The sequence below is a fragment of the Hemiscyllium ocellatum genome, chromosome 14, assembly GCF_020745735.1.
Source record: "Hemiscyllium ocellatum isolate sHemOce1 chromosome 14, sHemOce1.pat.X.cur, whole genome shotgun sequence".
Taxonomy (NCBI): domain Eukaryota; kingdom Metazoa; phylum Chordata; class Chondrichthyes; order Orectolobiformes; family Hemiscylliidae; genus Hemiscyllium; species Hemiscyllium ocellatum.
Genome location: NC_083414.1, coordinates 66790427 through 66813586, shown reverse-complemented (window position 1 = coordinate 66813586; position 23160 = coordinate 66790427). Strand labels below are relative to the sequence as shown.

The 23160-nt window shown below is 41.4% G+C and overlaps 1 protein-coding gene across 2 annotated transcripts in view; it reads left to right on the top strand.

Annotated features, from left to right (window-relative positions):
- LOC132822404 (MAP kinase-activated protein kinase 3-like) overlaps nucleotides 1-23160 on the top strand; it is a 102402-nt gene that overhangs the window by 40210 nt on the left and 39032 nt on the right. The window contains exon 1 of one of the 2 annotated variants that reach the window (XM_060835760.1): nucleotides 14515-14667. The exons of the other annotated variant lie outside the window; for it this stretch is intronic. Within the exon in view, the coding sequence (XP_060691743.1) occupies nucleotides 14650-14667 (18 nt within the window). The 5' untranslated portion in view covers nucleotides 14515-14649. Of the gene's footprint in view, nucleotides 1-14514; nucleotides 14668-23160 lie in introns of those variants that run through there. 2 annotated transcript variants of the gene reach the window in all.

Genomic DNA, 23160 nt, shown 5'->3' with positions numbered 1-23160 from the left:
GCATGGATTAGCTGGACCGAAGAGTCTGTTTCTGTGCTGCATGACTCTGACTCTATCTGCAGAAGCAGCGTTTCAAATCGAAGACCTTTCATTTAGAAATGAGTGAACAATTAAGCATCAGTCTGTATAACCAGGAAGGAATCTGATTTGATTTCTCATCCTAAGTGACCTGAGCTTCCTTGCTACGTGTGTCAATATTGGGCAATGGAGGAGAAAGCTAGGTTTCTTGCTCATAGCTTCCCTGTAAGGATAGCATTGAACTTCTTCATGATCTTTCAATCCCTATCATTAATTTTATCTCCTGAGAAAATTTGTATGGAATGTGACCTGAACAAGCCAATTCTAATTTGGAATAGTAACTTCAAATTTATCTTAGGTGCACCATAACACCCACTCCTTTCCTTTCCTTCCCCACCCCTGCCTCAATTGTTGGAGGCATCATGTTAACTCTGAACCATATGCATGTACCCGGTGCTGGGGTTTGGTTTGCTCTCAAAAATGCCCTCTGTTAAATATCCAGTGTATTCAAATTAAACAGACCAGGGACTCCCAGTTTGGTTTCAGTCTTGATCTCAGACGGTTTTCAGGAAACCTACCATAGTCCTCAATAACTCTATCTTGTGGAAGGGAAAAGTAATTTTATTTCTTCACTTAATCACTATCTAGTTAGATGTGCTTTCATACATTACAAATCTCTTTTTTTATTTTGTTTGGCATATTTGAGGGTTATCCATCCAAGCTTTGGGCTTGCTTCAGCAGTGATGAGTAGCATTTTTTGTCACCAGGTTCTTTTCCATGTTATTGCAGTGGGCTCACAGAGCATGGTGTCATCGTAAAGCCTTAACCTTACTTTCCAGGGTTTCAGTTGTCATTGTTGAACCATTTTGCAGAGGTTTCCTCCCACAATCCAAAAATGTGCAGGTTAGGTGAATTGGCCATGCTAAATTGCCTATAGTGTTAGGTGAAGGGGTAAATGTAGGGGAATGGGTCTGGGTGGGTTGCTCTTCGGAGGGTCAGCGTGGACTTGTTGGGCTGAAGGGCCTGTTTCCACATGGTAAGTAATCTAATCTCTCCTGTTTGTCAGCTTAGATTTTACCTTTACCTCTCTGCCTAGCTTGATCTATGTCTGTGCCTGTGGGTTTTTGCTCTCGGCCAAATTCCTTCAAGCCAGCCTCTCGGAACAACCCCTCCCCCACCCAAAACCACACACACACACACACACACACACACACACACACACACGCTGCCCCTTACTCCCCTTATGGCCTGCATATTTCTCTCTTGACATTTGTTATGGGTTTGTAACAATGCTCCCTCTAATTTTTGCTTTTCCTGTACAGGCAGCTTGAGTCCTGTGGTCTTCTTAGTTAAACCAAAGCGGAAGCAGAGGATGACTGTCTGCACAAGGGGTGTCTCTCAGCTTACAGGGAACATTGGTTAGTTCTGAGTATCCACATCATTTCACCATTGAAATTTTCTTTTTAAAAGATGGGAAATAGCTCAATATATATTTTACTGACTCCTATGCAGGAATACCAAAAAAACACCCCACTGAGAGCATTGGTAAACCAATCATTTAATGAAAATCTAAAATCAAAAACTAAGCACCCCCAAATCCTGAAATATTCTCCAAGTTATTCAATCCCTTTGTTTTCTTCAGCCGTGGAGAGGATATTCAGGTTTACGCGTAATTCTCAACCTAACCTAATTGTGTTGTATTCTAAATGGTACTGGTTGTGCTGATAATAATACAATAGTCAATGGATTCCTGCTGGTTCCATTGTTTTTGTCTGGTGTTATCGCCCAGATTTCCTTCCCTTGATGCAAAGAAAACCAATAGCATTGGGGCATTTCTCTGTGTAAAAGGAGAACACGCAATCTCTGGAGATCCGAGGGTTCAGATCAGACAGCTATGGAAGGCTGTTATTTTTCCAATATCCTTGCTGCCATTGAAGGTGCTCCCATTTTGATTTATTGACATGGACTGAATTTTCCCACCCTCCGTAAAACAGGAATAGAGGGGGGATTGTTGAAAAATGCCCATTGAGCTAGAAATCCCAGCTCCGTTTCTGCCTTCTACCAATTATTGATGCTCAAAGTGAGCTTTGGCAAGGCTCGGAACAGGTTCTTTTTAATTTGGCATTTGACATCGTCATGGGCACAGAAAGAATCCATCCTTTAATGTTTTAAAAAATCTTTCAACAAGTCAGCTGAATTTTAGCAACTACCTAATACCAGACAGGCTCAGTGGAAACAAGGATAGGGTCACCTATACACCAGTGAGAGGTTACACTTTGAAGTGGTCCTGGGGGAGGCTCAACAGGGCAGCAGAGTTCACCTGTGTTATTTAAAAGTTCATTCCCTCATTCAACTTTGCTAAAATAGATTATTCACTCGTTAACTCATTCATGCTTTGAGGACTTCGCGGCGCAAAAACATGGGCACCTGCCTTTCCCAGATCTCTCGCACAGACTGTTTTTTTAAAAGTATTAATAGACTGTAAAGTGCTTTGAGAAATTCTGAGCTGCGAAAAACATGTCATTCTTTGTGACAAGTTAATGCATTGGCAATAGAAGCTGAATTGGCTGCAAAGAATTGATTCTGGAAGTTCCACTCCTGACCTCCACACCTGCCATTTTCACTGGGGAGCGGAAGAAAGAATAATGACAGGTTTTACTTCTCACATCAGTGACACACTGAGGCAGCTACACGTGAAGCTGCCTTCACACAGACCCCAATTTTTTCATGACTTGTGGGTTTCTCACCTTTTTTCAAGGAAAGATCTAAACTTAGTGGAGTTTCGTGGAGAGGTGCAGGGACATGTTTAAGAGAGGTCAAGTGTCTTTTAGAATTGTTTAAGAGTAGATATGTGTATGTTAAAAACCGATAGTTGTGTGTATGTGGGGAGGTTCATAAAAAGTGCCAAAGAATTTAAATCCCCTTGGAATTGTCATCCAGGCATTTAAATTTCTGGCCTTTTTAAATTTAACAAATGCAGTCTCTAGTTTAAAAATAAATCAGTGATTGCTATATCACACTGACATAAGCTGGAGGGTTATCATTATACATTTGTGTTATGTGACTGATTCCATAACCTATCCATGTCACAGCGCATTGCTTGTCCGTTCTCAGTTTAATTGACTGTTTGAGTTGGAGTTATGAACACACATGCTCTTATAAATAATTGAGTCAATTGGAGTGAATGAGATAGTGAAATCATCAATAGAAATGGAGAACTTTAATTCACTTCAGCATGGATCCTGAAGTCTGCCTATGTGACTGCTGAGTGATCTGGCATGGAGGATGCAAGTGCATAGGATGGTCGGTAGTATCCATCCATGTCCCGAAGTCGGCATAAGGACTTTGGTGGACAATGGGAGTGAGTAAAGGGCATAGGTTGACATGGGGGGGTGGGGGGACATACATTGGGAGAGGCAAAATGAGATGGCAGGAGTTGGCATGAATGAGGCATTGGGAGCAAAAATTCAGGCCAAAGTTCTCCACTTACGAAGGTCAAACATCCTATTCACAGATGCGTTATTAATAGTTTGCTTTTGTGTTACTGCTGATGCTGTGTGTTATCTGTGGCTCAGTTGATAGCATTCTCACCTTTTTGTGTTCAGTTGTCATTTCCAGGAGTGGGCACAGTAATCAGGGCTGACACTCCAGTGCAGTACTTTAGGAGGTGCCATCTTTTAGATGAAATATTAAGCCGAGACCTCATCTATCTAGTTGCGTGGTTGGAAAGAAAAATCATGATGCCACTTTGAAGGACAACAGGGCTATTGTCCTCACTGTCCCTTCAGATGTTTATCCCATAAAAGAATAAAATGTTTGGTCATTACCACATTGCTATACATAAAATTTCTCTTTTTTGTGTTTTCTGTACAGCACAGCCTCCAATGTAAGTGAGATAGGTTCAGTGGAACAGGGTGTATCAGTAGTTGTTGAATATGAAAGTGGCATGAGATGGGAATGCCAGGAAAGAGCATTTCATCTCCCTTGTTTATTCCCCTTACTTATTCCTGTGTCCCTCTTGCTGTTGCAGCTTCAGGCTATTTCTCGTCTCTTCGCTGCAGGATATTTATTGTGTAGGCTGTATGATAAGGGGGAATGCAGAACAGTTGGACTCTAATGCAATACACATGATGGTGGAGATTTTCTCATTTAAAAGTTGTGGCTGAATCATCATCATGAATGTAAAATTGAACACAATTCTGGATTGGTCGTTCAGGAAATCTCTCCTTTTGCCCCAATCCACTGGACTATTTCAAACTGTTTCCTTGGCGGTGATTAGCCAGCTCTTCCTAGAATAGAGGTTTTTGCAAGTTGGTAGGAATTGAGGAGAGACTCATTCCAGAAGTAGCCTGCTCCAGAGACTGGGAAATTTTAGGAAACCACAGTATTGCTCTTCTGGAGTGGCAATTGTGGAAAGCAGTCAAGAATTTGAAGGGATTTGCTGTTTGAAAAAGAAATTGGTATTAGTTGTTTCACAGGACTACGCTATCCCGTAGATGGGATTTGTGTACATGCCCGGTGCCTGTCATTGGGGTAGTGTGGTAATCGCTTTGCAGCTCAGTCAATGCAGTCTGCATTAAAAAAAATTTTGTTCTTTCTTTTTCTTTTTCTTTTCTTTCTTTGTCCTTGCTGTCTGTCTGTCTGTGTGTGTGTGTGTGTGTCTCTCTCTCTCTCTCTCTCTCTCTCTGCCTCTCTTTCTGAGTCTCTGTCTGTCTGTCTCTGTGTCTCTGCCTCCCCTCTCTCGTCCCTTCCCCCTCTCTCTCTTCCCCTCCCACCCTCTTCCCCTCCCCCCTCTCTTCCCCCCCACCTCTCTCTCTCTCTCTTCCCCCCCCCCCCCCCCCTCACATACTGTCACGCATCCAGTTTACAGATGATACTGATCTAAATTAAGTCTCTCCTTTCCCATGGTCACAAAGGTTTACGAGAAGCATTGCACAAAGCTGTTGTCACTTCACAGCTGACACAACTGTCAGTAATGAAGAGTCAATCGAGGGTCTACAGAATGAACAGCACTGAATGAAAGCTATTTGGCCCATTGTACCTGTGCTAGCTCTTTGAAAGAACTTTCCAATTTGTTGCATGACTCATACTTGCCCCATGAACTAGAAGTTGTTTTTTTTTCATATATGTATTCCATTCTCTTTTGGAAGTTATTCATGATTTTTCAAACATTATATTCTAGATAATTACTCTAATTGTCTTCCTCTGCCTCCTCTGGTTCTTTTACTAACTTTTTAAAGTTTGTATCTTCCAGTTACTGTCCCCCTGCCCTCTGGTTAGCTGAAGCCATTGTTCCTGACTAATTAATGTCTGAAATGAGCTGAATCAAATCTGTACATGGATGAATGATACTCAATAATAATTGTAAGGTGTTCAACACAGGAAGAAGTAAACAAGCACCAAATTATTTGTGAATGGTTTGGAAAAAAAACAGAAATGAGGCAATAAATAGTGATAGGAGTGGATTCCCCCATGTAGAGCAGCAGTTGCATACGAGACCATATAGTTGAGACAGTGGAGTAGGTATTAAGAAGATCAATTATTTTTAAACTGTATCATGATCCAGTTAGGTCATGTCATGGATATACAGGAAAGTCTGGCATTTCACTTTAATAAAATAGAACAAGAGGGCAAAACTTGAAATTGGTGATTGACAAAGTTATGATCCAAGTAGGAAGTTTGTCAAAGTCTGTGGGATGAAGAATCTGACAGGGTTAAAGATCAAAAGCAATGAGATGTTGGAAAGGGAGTGGGCTTTGGTAGAAGCAGATAAGATGGTCATGTTTAAGAGGCATTTAGACACATGCATAGTGGGTCACAGAACATGTGCAGGGAGATGGCTTTGGTTTAGAATGACATCATGATTGATGCAGATATGGTGGGCCAAATGGCCAGTTCCTTTTCTGTACTGTTCAAAAGAACAGATTGGGACGTAGTCTGGATGATTATGAACAGGTTGGAGAATCCTTCTGATGGGCAGGGATCTAGTAACAGGTCTTGTTTACAGCCACAAATGGTCAGAGATCAGATTGAAGAGAACAATACAATGTTCATTGTTCATACAATGCAAAGCAAGCTTGAAAATAGCTAAACAGTAGGCAGTATAAATGACTTTGTTTTGTAACTTCTTGTCTTCCCTTTTTCCTCACGCTCATTCTGCCACTTGGTGACCAATATTCGGAGGTCAAAATGTGTTGCTGGAAAAGCGCAGCAGGTCAGGCAGCATCCAAAGAGCAGGAGAATCGATGTTTCGGGCATGAGCCCTTCTTCAGGAATGAGGAAGGGCTCATGTCCAAAACATCGATTCTCCTGTTCCTTGGATGCTGCCTGACATGCTGCGCTTTTCCAGCAACACATTTTCAGCTCTGATCTCCAGCATCTGCAGTCCTCACTTTCTCCTAATATTCAGAGGTCATTTGTTATGCCTATGCCTAAGCCAACAACAGTAGAGCTACCATTCTCCCATCTCCTTTGACTCTTTCACAACCTGTGTATGGCTAGATCCAGCCATCTAAAGGCATGATCAAAGTAGAATTTGAATCATTTGAATGTCAACAGCAACTATTACTTTTTTAAAAAGAAAACTTCACTGCTTTCCCATGATCCTCATATTGATTGCTGCTGCTTCTTAGGCTGCTTCAGGCTATAACATCCTATACAATGCAGATGAGCTTGAAGTCCCCAATGTTTGCAACAGTAACACCCATCCCTTATCTGAACCTCATTGACTTCTGAAGATCTTGCCCAGAAAATTTTTATTGGCTGATGTCTTGAAGCCAGCTCTTGGCTTTAGTGCATTTTATTCACTTTGTAAGGTAGATTGAATAGTGTCAACTATCTAAGATGGAATTACCAGTAGGTTGTACTTTGCAACATTTCGTGATCCTTGTTTGCTATGCTTCAAAGGTAATAGTGGATTTCAGTTTTTACCTGCAAATAGTTTCTGCCTGTGCTTAAGGTATAAGGTGACATTAATATCATCCACAATGGCCATACTGGTAAAGGATTTGGATGAGTAACAAACTGTGAATTCCAGTGAAAGTAAGTAAAGATTGTCATAACACCAGTGAAAGATCATATAAAAACAGCGCTGGAGGGAGGTGATGGCCTAGTGGTATTGCTAGAGACCCAGGGCATGTTCTTCTTCAAATTCCACAGTGGCAGATGGTGGATTTTGAACTCAGTTTTTTTTAAACTCTGGAATGAAGAATTTAATGATTGTCGACCATTGCCATTTGTTGGAAAAACCCATCTGATTCACTAATGTCCTTTTTAGGGAAGGAAACTGCCATCCTTAGCTGATCTGGCCTAATGTGACTCCAGACTCATAGTAATGTAGTTGACTCTTAACTGTTCTGTGGGCAATTGGGATGGGTAATAAATCCTAACCTAGCTAGGGATGCTCACAACCCATGAATGAATATAGAATGTAACTCAGCAGGTGTGGCAGGATGTGGAGAGAGTGAAAAACAGAAGTTTTGAGTCCAATATGGGTTTTTTTGTGGGTTTGGATTTCATAGAAAGATCATACTGGATTTTAAAAAGAATCATGTTAACTCTGTTTCTCTCCCCTCAGATACTGACAAACGCATTGACTTTCTCTAGCAATCCCAGTTTTTAATTTCAAATTTAAGTTCCTGCATTATTTTTCTTTGATTTGAGTGAAAGGTAGTTTTGTCCCAAATAGAAAGATAACTACTTCTAGAAAGATATATATTTGAGATGAGCTTCTGAATCAATTATTGCCATGCAGCTTATAAATGCAAATTGGTGTGTTCATTGCTGCAGTATGTGGGATCATCTTGCAATGTTTTATTTTAATTTGCCCTCCAATGCACTGGATTTCCCTCCCTACATCTCTTTGCCTCTCTATCACTTTTTTTTCTGAAGATAATTCTTAGCTTGGTCAAAGAGTTACTTTTTTCACTCACGTACTATGCATGTCCTGATGTGGTCCTGTGTTGTACTTTGTTTTACGAAACTCTGAAGCAACTTGTGTTGCTTTATTACGTTAAAGGTGCTATATCAATAAAAATAGTTACCGTTGGGTCAGTGAATGTTTGCAACTACCATGAAAACATACTGTGGCATTAAGGTACATTATGAGTCAGTTGGATTGATTGTACACAGATTTGGCTAAAACTGAAACTGGAAGATGTTGTTTTAAATAATGCAATTCTTGAAGCATAGACAGCTCAAGCAAATGCCAGAGCTGGATTACCACTGCAGTTTATAAAACTCAATCCTGTGTGCTTGTTCAACTCAAAGAACCGTGCAATCCTACAAGATGCAGAACTTTCCAAATAAGGATTTGTTTCCCCATTTCTAGTTACAATTTCCCAGCATTTCCTTTCTTGATTTAAAAACTATGATTCTGTTCTCCATTTTTGGAAAAGGGTCAGAGACCCCTGAGACTTTTAGGAGTGGCAGGAAAACAGATTTGGTGAATGGTTCTACAGTAATTTGGAAACAAAAGGGTAGGACTGGTAAACCTAATTAGTTTTCTTCTTAAAGATAGTGCTTAAGTTTCTCAGTGAGGTTTTAGTTGACCTGTTACAGAAACACTATCATCAGCAGGAATAGTGTGCTTAAGGATTTCCTGCAGACCTGCCTCTGTAAACCACAAGGATTCTCTGTTCCCTTTCCATTGTACTGTGAATTCTTGCATAGGGAACAACATATTTTTTCATTGACTGCCATCCTTCAAATTCATCACAAATTAATCAGATAAAAAGTGCTTCTTTCTAAAACTGTGCGTTTTCATGGGGTAATTAGACTCCACCAACTGCATAAAATGACAGTAAACCGATCCTCCAATCCAGGAAATTTGGTTATGGAAAATGAAAAATGCCATTCCATTGTAAAAATTGATGTTCTTCTGGCATAAGGAACCATAGTCTAGCAGGAATTTTATTCTGGATTTGACCTGATCTGGGTTTGTTTGATGCGAACATTAGATCATTGGAACCAATCGCATATGTTGCGCATAAGCATCGGGAATAGGCAAAATTTTAGATCTGAGACTCTTTGTGGAGTCCTGTCACAATTCTTTGACTGAAACCAGCTACCTCGATACTGAGCACAAAAAGATGTGTGGAATTTTAGAAACGTAGAAAATTGGGGCAGGGCATTCAGCCCTTCAACCCTGCTCCACCCTCAATGTAATCATGGCTGATTGTAAAACTCAGTATGCTGTTCCTGCTTTAACCCCGTAACCTTTGACCCCTCTTAGTCCTAAAGCGTTTATCGATCTCCTCTTGAAACCTTCAGTGCCGTGATCTCAACCATGTTCTGTGGTAGAGAATTCCACAGGCTCACTACTCTCTCTGGATGAAAACATTTCTCATCTCAGTCCTAAATAAGACCATAAGAAAAAGGAGCAAAAATCAAGCCATCGAGTCTGTCCATCATTCAATCATAAATTATGTTTCTCAACTCCATTCTCCCACTTTCTCCAGGTAACCCTTGATCCCCTCGATATTCAAAAATATGTCTAACTCACTCTTAAATATACTCAATGACCTGGCTTCCACATCCTTCTTTGGCAATGAATTCCATAGATTCCCCACTCTGGCTGAAGAAGTTGCTCGTTATCTCCGTTCTAAAAGGTCTTCCTTTTACTCTCGGGCGATATCTTCGGGTCTGAGTCTCTTCTACCAATGGAAACATCTTCATAAGATCTAGTCTGTCCAGGCCATTCAGTATTCTGTGTTTCAATTAGATACCCCCCTCCAATCCTTATAAACTCCGTTGAGTAATAAACCCAGAATCCTCAAACGTTTGTTATATGTTTTTCATTCCTGGGACTATTCTCGTGAACCTGCTCTGAACACGTTCCAGGCCCGGTACATCCTTCCTGAGATATGAGTCCCAACACTGCACACAATACCCCAAATGTGGTCTGACCAGAGCCTTATAGAGCCTCAGAAGTATATCCCTGCTTTTATATTCAAGTCCTCTCGAAATAAATGCCAACATTGCATTTACCTTCCTAACTACTGCCTCAACTTGCAAGTTTACCTTGAAAGTATCCTGGACTAGAACTCCTAAGTCTCTTTTTGCACTTCAGACTTCTGAATTCTCTCCCCATTTAGAAAATGGTTCATGCCTCTATTCTTGCTACCAAAGTGCATGACCTATACGTTCCTATGTTGTACTCCATCTGCCACTTCTTTGCCCACTCCCTGAACCTGTCCAGATCCTTCTGCAGCTTCCCCACTGCCTCAATGCTACCTGTCCCTCTACCTGTCTTTGTATTATCTGCAAACATAGCCAGAATGCCCTCAGTTCCTTCATCTAGAATCATTAATGGTCCAACACTGACCCTGGTAGAACACTACTTCTCACCCGCTGCCAACCTGAGAAGGACCTTTTATCCCCAGTCTCTGCTTTTTGCCAAACAGCCAATGTTCTATCCATGCTAGCTCCTTGCCTGTAGCACCATGGGCCCTTATCTTTCTTAGTAGCCTCATGTATGGTACCTTGTCAAAGACTGTCTTGAAGTCCAGGTAGTTAACATCCTTTAGCTCTCCTTAGCCTAACCTGCTCATTACTTACTCAAAGAATCCTAGCAGATTTATCAGGCATGACCTCCCCTTAATGAAACCGTGCTGACTTTGCCCTATTTTACCTTACACTTTCAAGTATTCAGAAATCTCATTGTTCACAATGGCTTCCAGGATCTTACCCACAACTGACATTACGGTAATTGGTCTGTAATTTTCATTTTTTGCCTTACTCCCTTTTTAAACAGGGATGTCACGTGAACAATTTTCTAGTCATCTGGGATTCTCTCCAATTCTAGTGATTCCTAAAAGATCGCCAGTAGTGACTACACTATCTCCTCAGCTATCTCCCTTAGAACTCTGGGATGTAGTCCATCTGATCCAGATGATTTATCCACCTTCAGGCTATTCAGTTTTTGTAGCACCTTCTCCTTGGTGATGGCCACCATATTCAGCTATCTTGAATTTTTGGGATACTACTTGTGTTTTCTACTGTGAAGACTGACACAAAGTAAGCATTCAGTTCCTCAGCCATTTCCTTGTTCCCCACTACTATCTCCCCAGCACATTTTCCAACAGCCCAACGTCCTCTTTTGCCCTTTATATATCTAAAGGAACACTTAGTCTTCCTTTTATATTACTGGCTAGCTTACTCTCATATTTAATCTTCTTCCTCATTATTTTTTGTTGCCCTCTGTTGGTCTTTATAAGCTTCCCAATTCTCTGATTTCCCACAGTCCTTTGCCACATTATATGCTTTCTCTTTTGCTCTTATGCTATCCCTGACCTCTAGTCACCATCCGCCTTGACCTACCCCATAGCCTTAGATAGCAACCCCCTAGTTCTGAACTCCTCAATGAATTGGGATTGAATTTCCTGCATTAAACCTGTCTCATCCTGTTTAATGAGGAGCTTCCCTTCATTCTTCTAAACTCTAGTGAATTTAGTCCCAACTGATTTAATCTCTCTTCGTACACTGGTATACCTTAATTGCATTGCCTCCATAGCTTAGGCCCAGTATAATTTCAACTGACCATTCCTGGTTCTGTTCTAAAACCTTCTCTCTATGAAGGCCAACATACCATTTGCCACTTTCAGTTGCTGCACCTGCATGCTTACCTTCTATATGAGTGTACAAATACATCCAGGTCTTATTGCACCTCCTTTTCCCAATAGCCATTCAGATAATTAATCTGCTCTTCTGTATTTGCTACCAAAGTAGATTAACTCCATTATTCCACATTATCCAAGCTTTTGACCACACGTTCAACTTGTCCAAATCACAGAGGTTTCTTTCCATTCTCCTCACAATTCATCCTCCCACCTGGCTTTGTTTGCAAACTGTGAATAGCTGCTGTCCAAACACTGATCACTGCTGTGCTCCACTAATCATTGCCTGCCACATAGGGAAAAAGACTAATTTCTTCCTATCCTTTGTCTCCTGTCTGCCAACCAATTTTCTATGCATGTCAGTACACTGTCTCAATCCCATGCACTTTAGTTTTACTTGCTAATCTCTTAAATGGGATCTTATCTTAAAATCTTCTGAAAGTCCAAATAAATCACACCCCCTGGGCCTCCCTTATCAACTGTCCTCGTTATATCTTTAAAGAATTCCAATAGAGACCTAGAGATGTAGAGCACAGAAACAGACCCTTCTACCCAACTCATCCAGGCTGACCAGATATCCAAAACAAATTTCGTCCCATTTGCCAGCACTTGGCCCATAACCCCCTCAACCTTTCCTGTTCATATACCCATCCAGATGCCTTTTTAAGTGTGGCAATTGTACCAGCCTCTACCACTTCCTCTGGCAGCTCATTCCATACACGCACCGCCTGCTGCGCGAAAAAGTTGCCCCCTTAGGTCCCTTTTAAATCTTTCACCTCTCACCCCAAACCTATGCCCTCCAATATGGACTCCCCACCGCAGAGAAAAGAACTTGTCCATTTACTCCATCCGTGCACCTCATGATTTTATAAAGGTTTGTCAAACATGATTTTCCTTTTCACAAATCCATTTACAATGCTCAGAATTGAATGAGCTGTTAAACCATTCCACGCAAGATGTTTTTAAACTTTCTTTTGTAAAATCCATCAATTCATTTTCAATTTATTTCATTTCTGTATAAGTGTTCATTTTTACTGCTGACTGGTTTTTCAGGTACAGATCTCTTACTGTGCTTCCGATTCAGATAGTCATGTGGTATTTTTCTTTGGGGCTCTCAGTGTAACCCCTCTAGAAGACCTGTGAAAGCTATTGAGGATGGCCATTGAAATGATTTTTGTCAGAGCCTCTACCAGTCTCCTGGCTGAAGTATGACCGATCAAGCCAACCACACAGGGACACAGTGCTTTCCATCAGTGTTGGCATTATTACTGTTCCGAGATCCATATCATGGGTCCACGTCATCACTGAATTAGGGAAACAGAAGCTCAGCAAAGTTTCAGGAATCAGCATTGGGATAGTGTTACCTCACTATCGTTTCCACCTCTGGGCTCCGGCTCAAAATCCAACACAATCTGCTGGCAAGAATGTCTATTAGCTGTGAAGGTCCTGTGTGAGGTCATTATATCCCTGTCTCTAGGCCAGAAGGTCTGGATTTAACTTGCACCCGTCATGGAGGTATGTCATAACATGTTGCAACAGGTTGACCAAGAAATAACTGTATCAGTTGCGATTTAGTGCCAATTCATATCCAGTAGATTGATATTTTTTAAAAAAGGGTTCTTGTGATACAGTGGTTGTCCCTATTTCTGAGCAAGACGGCCAGCGTTCAGGTCTCGCCGATTCCAGAGGTACGTACTAACATTTTGATTAGAAATGTTCTAGAACAGGTTCCATCCAGTTTCTAAGGGCAAGAGTTGAAATACAAAGCCATCACTAACTGCACACTGGAAATGTCACTGCAAAGTGCATAGGAGCAATAGGAATAGGCTATTGGCACGGCGATTTGCTGGGCCAGTTCAATAAGATCATGTCTGATCTACTTATGGTCTTAACTCCAATTGCCTGTCTGCACCCCATAACCCTCAACTCCCTTGACTATCGGATATCTAACTCAGCCTTGAATAGATTGTGACTTGATAGCCACTGTTTTTGGAGGGAAAGATTTCCACAAAGCAATGACATTGAGAGAAATATTCTTTTGTTGGAGTTGGACATGGTTGCACCACACAGAGGCCTCTACTTTGTCCATACCTGCCCATATTCTGTCTGGCTGAAACTGACCAAACTGGGGCAAATGCTAGTTTTACTTCCAACCATCACCCCTTCTCCCCAGCCAAATGACTCCCGCCTCTTGAAGGCAGTGAAGAGTATAATTGGGTGTAAAGCCTACATTGCACCTAATTGTGTGGGTTACCCATCGCCAGGTTAAGGTAAAATGACTGTTTTAAATTAGTCTCATGCACCTCACAAAGCACAGTTCTATGGCCTACAATTTGTGCGCACAATTTTACAGATTCCATTGTCGCCTTGCACTATCTTGAAGAATGAATTGATGAGATCACTGTTCCATCCTATTCTAATAGTTTGATTGTATCTGGTATCGAAGCCTGATTTGTATTTTATAAGACAGGGTACTAATAGGAAGGATCTGCTGCTTGTGTAGTATGCTTACTGAAGGTTTTTATATCCCTGCCTCCACAGTCTGCTCAGGGTAATAGAGATACGATTAATGTGCTACCTGATCCCCTTGAGATTAATGCAATGTAATCAGCTCCAAGCTACGCAAGCAGCTGAACCAGGCGTCATGTGACAGTACTTCTGTGAAATGATTAGGGAACTGTGCTGGGAAGGTCACATCTAGCTCTGACAAAGGAACATGGAGACAATGCCTGTGTGTGTGTCTCTCTCTCTCTGGCTGTTAGTTTGTGTGTCATCAAATTCCTGCAACTAGAGGAAAAAAAGGCTAACGTGTGAAACTCAACAAACTATAAATTTTCTGCAAAGAATGTCTAGCAGAATGAGATAAATTGATAATGGAAGGTGGAGGTTAAGAGGAATGAATTTTGCCAAAGAGAAAAGGAAGAGATAAATTTGTGGCTTGTGGACATTGGGCAGTTTCACATTGCACAATTACAGGTTTTAAAAGCATATACAATAAGAATGTGAAGAATTGAAAATGGTTCAAATACAAAGGGTGAGTCAAGAACTTAATTCAAACAGTGCTATGAATATAGCACCAATAGTTAGAATAATAGAAAGTGAACATGTTGAATATAAAATAAATTTGATTCAGAAATTGTAATGATAACTATACCTCTTGTAAAAACATCTCCTCTTTTTAGAAGACTTTTGTTGTTTTCTCTTGATTCCATCCTTAAAATCTCTCTAGAACAATGGGAAGTTGTCAAGGAAAATCTTGATTTTGCAGAATGACAGAATTGTTATGGTACAGAAGGAAAGCATTTCTCTCACTGTGTCTATACTGGATTTCTGAATGAGTATTATGAATCCGTGCCATTCTCTTGTCTTTATCTCATGACCCTGACTATTGTTTCAATTTAAACAATCATCTAATGCCCTTGTGTATGCCTCATTGAGCCACCACACTTTGGGGCAGTGCTTTCCAGACAGGAAATTACTCATTGTATGAAAAAGACTTCTTCTCTTTCTCATCACAATGCTACTTTTGCAAATTACTTTTTTATATCTTTGCCCTGTAATTCTGTCATTCATTTTCTAGGGAAGAATTTCTCCAAGATCATCTCTGTAAAAACCCTGTAATTTTGAAAACATAATCTTCTCTCAAAGTACAGCAGTCCGATTCTCCAATTTATCTTTTGGAACTGAAGTTTATCAACCATTCTTGGAAACCTTTCTTACGTTCTCTCCAAATGCATTCAGATTTTTCCTAAAGCCAGGTGCCAGAACTATAGAGCTTAGTGTCCAAGGTAAATTCAGAGTACTCTAGGTCCTATTAATTAGATCTCCGATTGCATATTTTTACTAACTATTCCTTTCACTTGTCTTTACATCAATAGTAACAGAACTGGGTGTACATGAGAATCTATCTGCTACTGCACACGCTTTAAGGTAGTGCCCTTTATCTTGTACCATATCTCCATGAAACTTCTATCACATAGGAACCCCTCCAGCCAAAATGGAAAAGGACAATTCTACTTCTGGGATCAGAATCAGTCCAAGAACTGGACTTCAGTGAGGAGTTTACACTCAGTACAAATCCATTTCCAAAGTCAACTTGCCTCTAGATAAATGGGCAACACAACTCATAGTTGATCACGCAATTGTCCAAGCATTGGCCATTTTCAGCAAGACAGAATCTAACCATCTGTCCTTCAATGACATTGCTATCACTGAATTCCCCATCACCTAAAGGTTACAATTAACTTGAAACCTAACCAGATCAATTCTATACATTTTATGAGCACAAGAGGATGCCAGGGACTGGGTATCCTGCTGTGATGATGGAAAAGCGCAGCAGGTCAGGCAGCATCAAAGGAGCAGGAGAATCAAAGTTTTGGGCATAAGCCCTTCTTCAGGAATGAGGAGGGTGTCCCAAGCAGGCTAAGATAAAAGGTAGGGAGGACGGACTTGGGGGAGAGGTGTTGGGAATACGATAGGTGGAAAGAGGTTAAGGTGAGGGTGATGGGCCAGAGAGGGAATGGGGGCGAAGAGGTCGGGAAGAAGATTGCAGGTCAAGAAGGCGGTGCTGAGTCTTTTGCTGTGTAAGTGCCACTTTATAGCGCACTCAAGGATAACTTCAGTGTTGATCAGGCCAATGAATAGTGATTGCATTTGACCTGCTTTTATTTTGAGGATAGGGCAATTTTCTGCATTGTTGTATAGCTGCCAGTGTTGTAGCTGTATTAGAACAGCTTGGTTAGGGGTTGCAAATGGTTCTGGTGAGCAAGTCTTCAGTGCTGTTATCGGAATGTTGTCAGGATTCATAGCCTTTATAGTATTCAATGTCTTTGGCTGTTTCTTGTTATCACATAGTGTGAATTAAATTGGCTGAGATTGGCATCTGTTATGCTGATACCTTTAGAAGAAGGCCAGGATGGATCATACACTAAGCAATTCTGCTTGAAAATGCTTGTCTTTTGTATTAATCTACTAGGCTCCCCGTCATTGAGGACTATTTGCGGGGCTATCTGCTGTAATTTAAACGTTCACTACCACTCATGCCTGGGTATAGTAAGACTGCAGAACTTTGACCTTCTCCATTTGTTGTGGAATCATTTAGCTTTGTTGCATGCTGCTTTTGCTTTTGGTTTGCATGTGGTCCTGTGCTGTAACCTGAAGCATTTTTATTTGCAATATTTGGTGCTTCTCCTGACATGGCCTTCTGCTCTCTTCATTGAACCCCTGGCTTCATGACAATAGAATAAGGGGATATTCCAGACTATGAAGTTACTGAGTGCAGTTCTGCTGCTGTTGGTGGCCCACTGTGTCAGAATGAACTGCCTGATCTGTTTGAAGTCTGTGCCATTTGGCACAGTGGTACTGCTGCAGGTTATATATGAAATATTTTTTGGTCTTGGATTGTGTGATGATTACTCCAACTTGCATTATCATGCACAAATGTATCTGACAAGTTGATTGGTGAGAGGAAGGGCTCTTTCCCTCTTGTTATGACCCTAATTATCTGCTGAGTCCCAATTTTGCAAAAGTTTCCCCAGTACTTGACCGGTAGTAGTGCCACTGAGCCTTTTGATTTTGGATGTTGAAGTCCCTTACCCAGTCTGTGCCCTTGCCATCCTCACTGCTTCCCCCAAGTTGTGTTCAATGTGGGAAAAATGCTGATTCATCAGCTGTCAGAGGGTAATATGTGGCAAGGAGCAGGTCTCCTTGCCCATGTTAGACATGATGCCATTAGACCACACGGAGCATGGTGTCAGTGGCAGATACTCATAGGTACGATCCTTTCTGATTGTACATCATGGTATCACCATCTATAGTGATCTGTCCTTCTCTTGAGACAGGACATAGTCAGGGATGGTGATGGTGCTGTCTGGGTCATTGACTGTAAGGTATGATTTGATGAATATTGTATTGGTGAAAGATAAAGTTCCACCGTTTGAGCTGCACCAGTCATTAGGAATGTTATTTAGCTCAGTTGTATAGAATGCAAAAAGCAGTGTGAAGCTGTGCGTGTATTACGTCTCTCTATTTTCGAACAATAGAGATTTATTCAGTTTTTCCCATAGCAGTTCAACCCCTGACGGTAGAACGCTTTTCATTCAGGTGCCTGTCAGGGAACTTGAGCTGAGCAACAGTTCAGGTATAATTAAATTCCATGCCAACACAATTTCATTGGCAGCTAGGCATACCAATCCCTGTCTTGCAGAGTTTAAGGAAAGAATTAAAAGACTTCTCTATCTTTCTTGCTCTCTCTCTCTCCTCTTTTCATGGTCTCAGTCAGTCAATAATACAGACAAAACTCTCTTTTAATTATGTGAGCAGGTTGCGGTATGGGCATCTACTGTCAGAAAGAGTAAAAGATAATGACTGTTCATAGAATCCCTACAGTGTGGAAGCAAGCCATTCAGTCCATTGAATTCACACCAACCTTCAAATGATCCCACCTAGACTATCTGCCCCATCCCTGTAACCTTGTATTTCCCATGGCTAATCCACCTAGCCTGCGTATCCCTGGACACTATCGGCAATTTATCATCGCCAATCTACCTAACCTGCATATCTTTGGACTATGGGTGGAAACCGGAGCACCTGGAAGAAACCCATGCGGATACTGGGCGAATATGCAAACTCCAATTAGACAGTCGCCCAAGGATGGAATCAAACCCAAGTCACTGGCGCTGTGAGGCAGCAATGCTAGCCACTGAGCCACTGTGCTGCAATATTGGTTCAAAACCGTTGAGTTCAGGGTTAACCCATTACAAGGGGCGTGTTGGATTTTGTATTCCATAATTTAATATAAGGAGGGGGTAGAATGCTCTTCCAGCATTATCTTCATATTGTGTTTATGGGACTTTTAATGTCTTCTGTCAATTACTGCATTCGTTTGCAAAACATAACTTCCAGTTCAAGAAAGAACAAATCTATACATCCACCAAGAAAACATGAGAGCAAGAGTGCCATGAGAATGCCATCACTGCCAGATTTTCTTCCAATTTGAACACTCATCCAGACTTGAATCTGTATTGCCTGTCCCCTATCACAGCTCGGACTGTACCCCGGAAATGCTAACCTAATACTGTGGGAGGATCTTCAGCCCAGGGTGTACAATAATTCAAGGGAAAGGCTGATTGCCATCACCTTTGGAGAAATAGGCCTGGCCAATAATGTAACCTTGTCAATGTCATTCATCTCCTGTGAACAATTTTTTTTTAAAAAGCTGTCTGCCACAACATGATCAAAAATAACCTGAAGCTGGCGCACTATTATGCTTGGTAATCTTTATCATATGTAATAGATTCCTAGGTTCAATGGCATTAACCATATCCTTCTTTGTTGATGTTGCTGTTTAGGTTTTCTCCCAATACTGTACAGCAAGTAACCAAGAGAGAAAGGAAAACTTTGTGCAGGCTGAAAGAAAGTACCTCATCAGTGTGACCCCAGTCAGAATAGAGTGAGAATTGATTGAGATTTTGGAATTGATTGTGCCATATGGTATTGTTGCAATTGCCCTACTTGATTGCTTTAGGCTGGTACTTGCTGAGTTGTTACAAACACAGTGCTCTGTTCATGTTGAATGCAGGAATAAATAAATAAAATAAACATCTTCCATTCATATATAAAGATTTTTCCAACTGTCAGTGGTTTCAAAATGCTTTATAGACAATTAAATAGTTTTGAAGTGAAGCCCCTGTTGTAATCCAGGAGACACGTGCACGGCAAGATACAACAAATAGCAGTGTGACAATCTTCTTTGGTAATGTCGATTTAAGCAGTAAATATTGGCAGGACACCAGAGAGAATACCCTTAGTTGTCATCAAAATAGTATTATGGATATATTTTTCATCCACTTGGGGAAGGCAGATGGTTAATTTCTTGTCCAAAAGATGGCACCTCCAACAGTGCAGCCTTCTGTTTGCTCTTCTTTCCTGTACTCGAGCCCAGATTGGAACTTCAACCCACAGCCTTGCAGGTCAGAGGCAAAAGTGCTCCCAGCTGAACTACAGCTGACAGTAAATTGTTCCAATCTGCTCCTCCCCAGTCTCCTCTTCTCCGCCTTTCATTAACCTCAGCTCATGACTCTGCCTGTGACTTATCCTATACACTCCAGCTTGCCCATCACATTTGTTTACTCGATATTGACAAGTAACGACTCCCAAAGCCTTAAGGTTGAAATTCTCTTCCCTGTGTTTGAATTTCTTCCCACTCATTTCTCAAATGCAATTGATTACTTTCCTGTCTACTTTCCATTCTTCTGACTCTGGTCTCTTTTATAATTGTCCACCCGCCCCCGCCAAAGTCATAATCCGTGTCCCTCCTTTATAATGCACCTGTTTGACCAGACCCTTGTTATCTCTCAAATAAAGCAAAATACTGTGGGTGTTGGCAATCTAATACAAAAATAGAAAATGCACAGCAAGTCTGGCACCATCTTGCTTGTCATTTCCAGAACAAACCATTGTGAAAGGTGTTGAGCAAGGGAAATAAACAGTTCTCCGTGTCAGTTATACTTTTTTTTGTCACTGAGTAAGGAAGGAATCATAGAGACCACATCCCCTTACAGTTTTCGTTTAATCATCCTTTAGCTGACTCCTGTCAGAGATAATGAATTTGGCCTGGGGCATTGTTAGTTTTAATGATGTTTGTGTGAATCATACTGAGGTTCAAGCTTTCAATTGCTCAATAGTTGTGGTTGAAGATTTTTGATAAACTTAGCATGTGAGCTAACTGCACTTCTCTTCAGTAGTGACAGGACATGGACTGTTTGGACCGAAAGGTCTGTTTTTGTGCTTTGTGACTCTGTGACTCTGTCATACAGCAGGTTTTTCACTGAGATTTGTGCAAGACCCTTGGTTTCTCTTCCACAGATAATAACCAAAACCTGGGATTACGTAATGAATGGTAGAGGATTCTGAAAAGTGTAATCAAAATGAGGGGGCCAGACCTTCAGCTTCTAGATCAGCAGTACACAGCTGGAACAATTCTCAACGCCACATACTGGACCAAGTAAAGTTCCTCCAGAAAAATTGGATTTTTGGTCTGGGATTGGGAGTATTGTTGTGTTCTAAGCAAATTGTATCTTATGACCTTGGAAACTGTGGAAGTGGGCGGTGCAAAAGCTGCCTCAATGCTCCAGCTCTTGAATAAAGAAGAAAACAGAAAACAGCCCTCGCGCCCCACCACGCATACCCCATGCTCCATCCATTTATTCCCCATTGTTTCTCAACTCTCCATGTCAATGTATGCCCCTGACTAGCTCCAGAGCTTCCTATATACCTTCCATGCTAAAGAACGTAAGCCCTCGTTTACTGTAAGCCCTCTGCCAAATTTAGTATCAACTCATGCCCAACTATACCCATTAGTCACTATGCTTTTCATTTATCTTCCACGTCAACCCATCCAATACACCATGGACAGACAGATTAGATTAGACTTAGATTAGATTAGACTTAGTGTGGAAACAGGCCCTTCGGCCCAACAAGTCCACACCGACCCACCGAAGCGCAACCCACCCATACCCCTCCATCTACCCCTTACCTAACACTACGGGCAATTTAGCTTGGCCAATTCACCTGACCCACACATCTTTGTGACTGTGGGAGGAAACCGGAGCACCCGGAGGAAACCCACGCAGACACGGGGAGAATGTGCAAACTCCACACAGTCAGTCGCCTGAGTCGGGAATTGAACCCGGGTCTACAGGCACTGTGAGGCAGCAGTGCTAACCACTGTGCCACCGTGCCGCCCACAAAGATGAGCACTAAGATTAAGTAAAGTTTTTAAGCATTTTTTTGATGAATCGAGAATGTCTTTCTTTAAAAAAAATACTAATTTATAAAATAAATTGCAGTATCTAACTTTCTTCAAATACTTTAAACCCTGATAAGAACAAACATTTGTATTAATAGTCCCAATTCAATTATCTTCTGGCACTTGGAGCTGCCAATCAAAATGAATTGACAGGCACCCACTGATAATTGTAGGTTATGACATCAGTTCTGAAAGCTTGGACTGAAGACATATGAATGGCTCACTGAAAGTTCCAGAAGCTGTAATCTAGGTGAATACTTCAAGCTTTGTTCATATTTCAAGACAAAGTTTGACTTATTGGGCAGCTTCATGTGTCTGCAGGCATGTGCATCACTTGGGGGTTAGGGCCATTTCATTTTACTAGCATCATAACTGGGAAGGTCTGTGACCTGGCAATTCTGCTGATCTCAATAAAATGTCCTTCACTAGAATACATATTTGCACAGTTGTCTGCAACAGTAACTTCATAATGATAGATTGATATGATTGGCATACATCAACATACAGAGTGGAACAGTAAGCATTGGTTTAACACAGTAGACAAATATTTGAAGAAATAATTAAAGTGTGAGATTGAAATGACTTCATAACTTTAATGACCTTGACAATTCCAATGAGTTTATGCACATTCATGTCTACTTTTAACAATCCCAAACAGTACCTGACTCCTCCCAAAGATGTTCCAGAAACATGGGTGACACGGTAGCTCAGTTAGCACTGCTGCCTTACAGCGCCAGAGACCCAAGTTTGATTCCAGCCTCAGGCGACTGTCTGTGTAGAGTTTGCACATTCTCCTTGTGTCTGTATGGGTTTCCTCCAGGAGCTCCAGTTTTCTCCCACAATTCAAAAATGTGCAGGTCAGGTGAATTGGGCAATTTAGCATGGCCATAGTGTTCAGGGACATGTAGATTAGGTGCTTGGACAGAGGAAATGTAGAGTAATGGGGAGTGGGTTTGTGTGGAATACTCTTCGAAGGGTCGATGTGGACTTGTTGGGCCGAAGGGCCTGTTTCCACACTGAAGGGAATCGAAATCCCTTAAAAATAAAAAAAATCCAAAAAGGTACCTACCTTTTCATAAGAGTAGGAGAAAGTGAGGACTGCAGATGCTGGAGATCAGATTGAAAAATGTGGTGCTAGAAAAGCACAGCAGGTCAGGCAGCATCCGAGGAGCAAGTGAATCGGCATTTCGGGCATAAGCCCATCAGGAATGCTCCTAAGATGCTGTTTTTCCAAAAGAGTACCCTATATTTCCAATTGATTTAGATCCGCTACCAGGTCTAAATTACAGATATCTTGGACATCCTGCTAACACGTTAGGTATGACTGAAGGCAGCCACAATTTAATATGTGTAGCTGCTCTTGCAAATGTGCACATTTCAACCTGTTACTCTTTTCTCCCCCTCCACCTCACCCCACCCCACCCTATCCCACATGAACGGCCTGGGTTGAATTTAGAGTTGGAACATGGATTCGTGCCTCTAGTGCCATTGTTACGAAAATAGAAAGGCTTTCCATCAGTGTAAAATTTCAGGCCTGTATCTAAAGACCCCTGAGGTTGCTGGACAGGATGGTCAAGAAGGAATACTTTTTCTTAGTTGGTAGAGTAGTGAGGTTATGACAGAACTTTAAAAAGTATTAGTTGGTCCTGTTCTCTACCCATTTTCATAGACCTGATGCTCATCATAAACCTTTACTCACTGTTTAGGGTCATGGTTGGA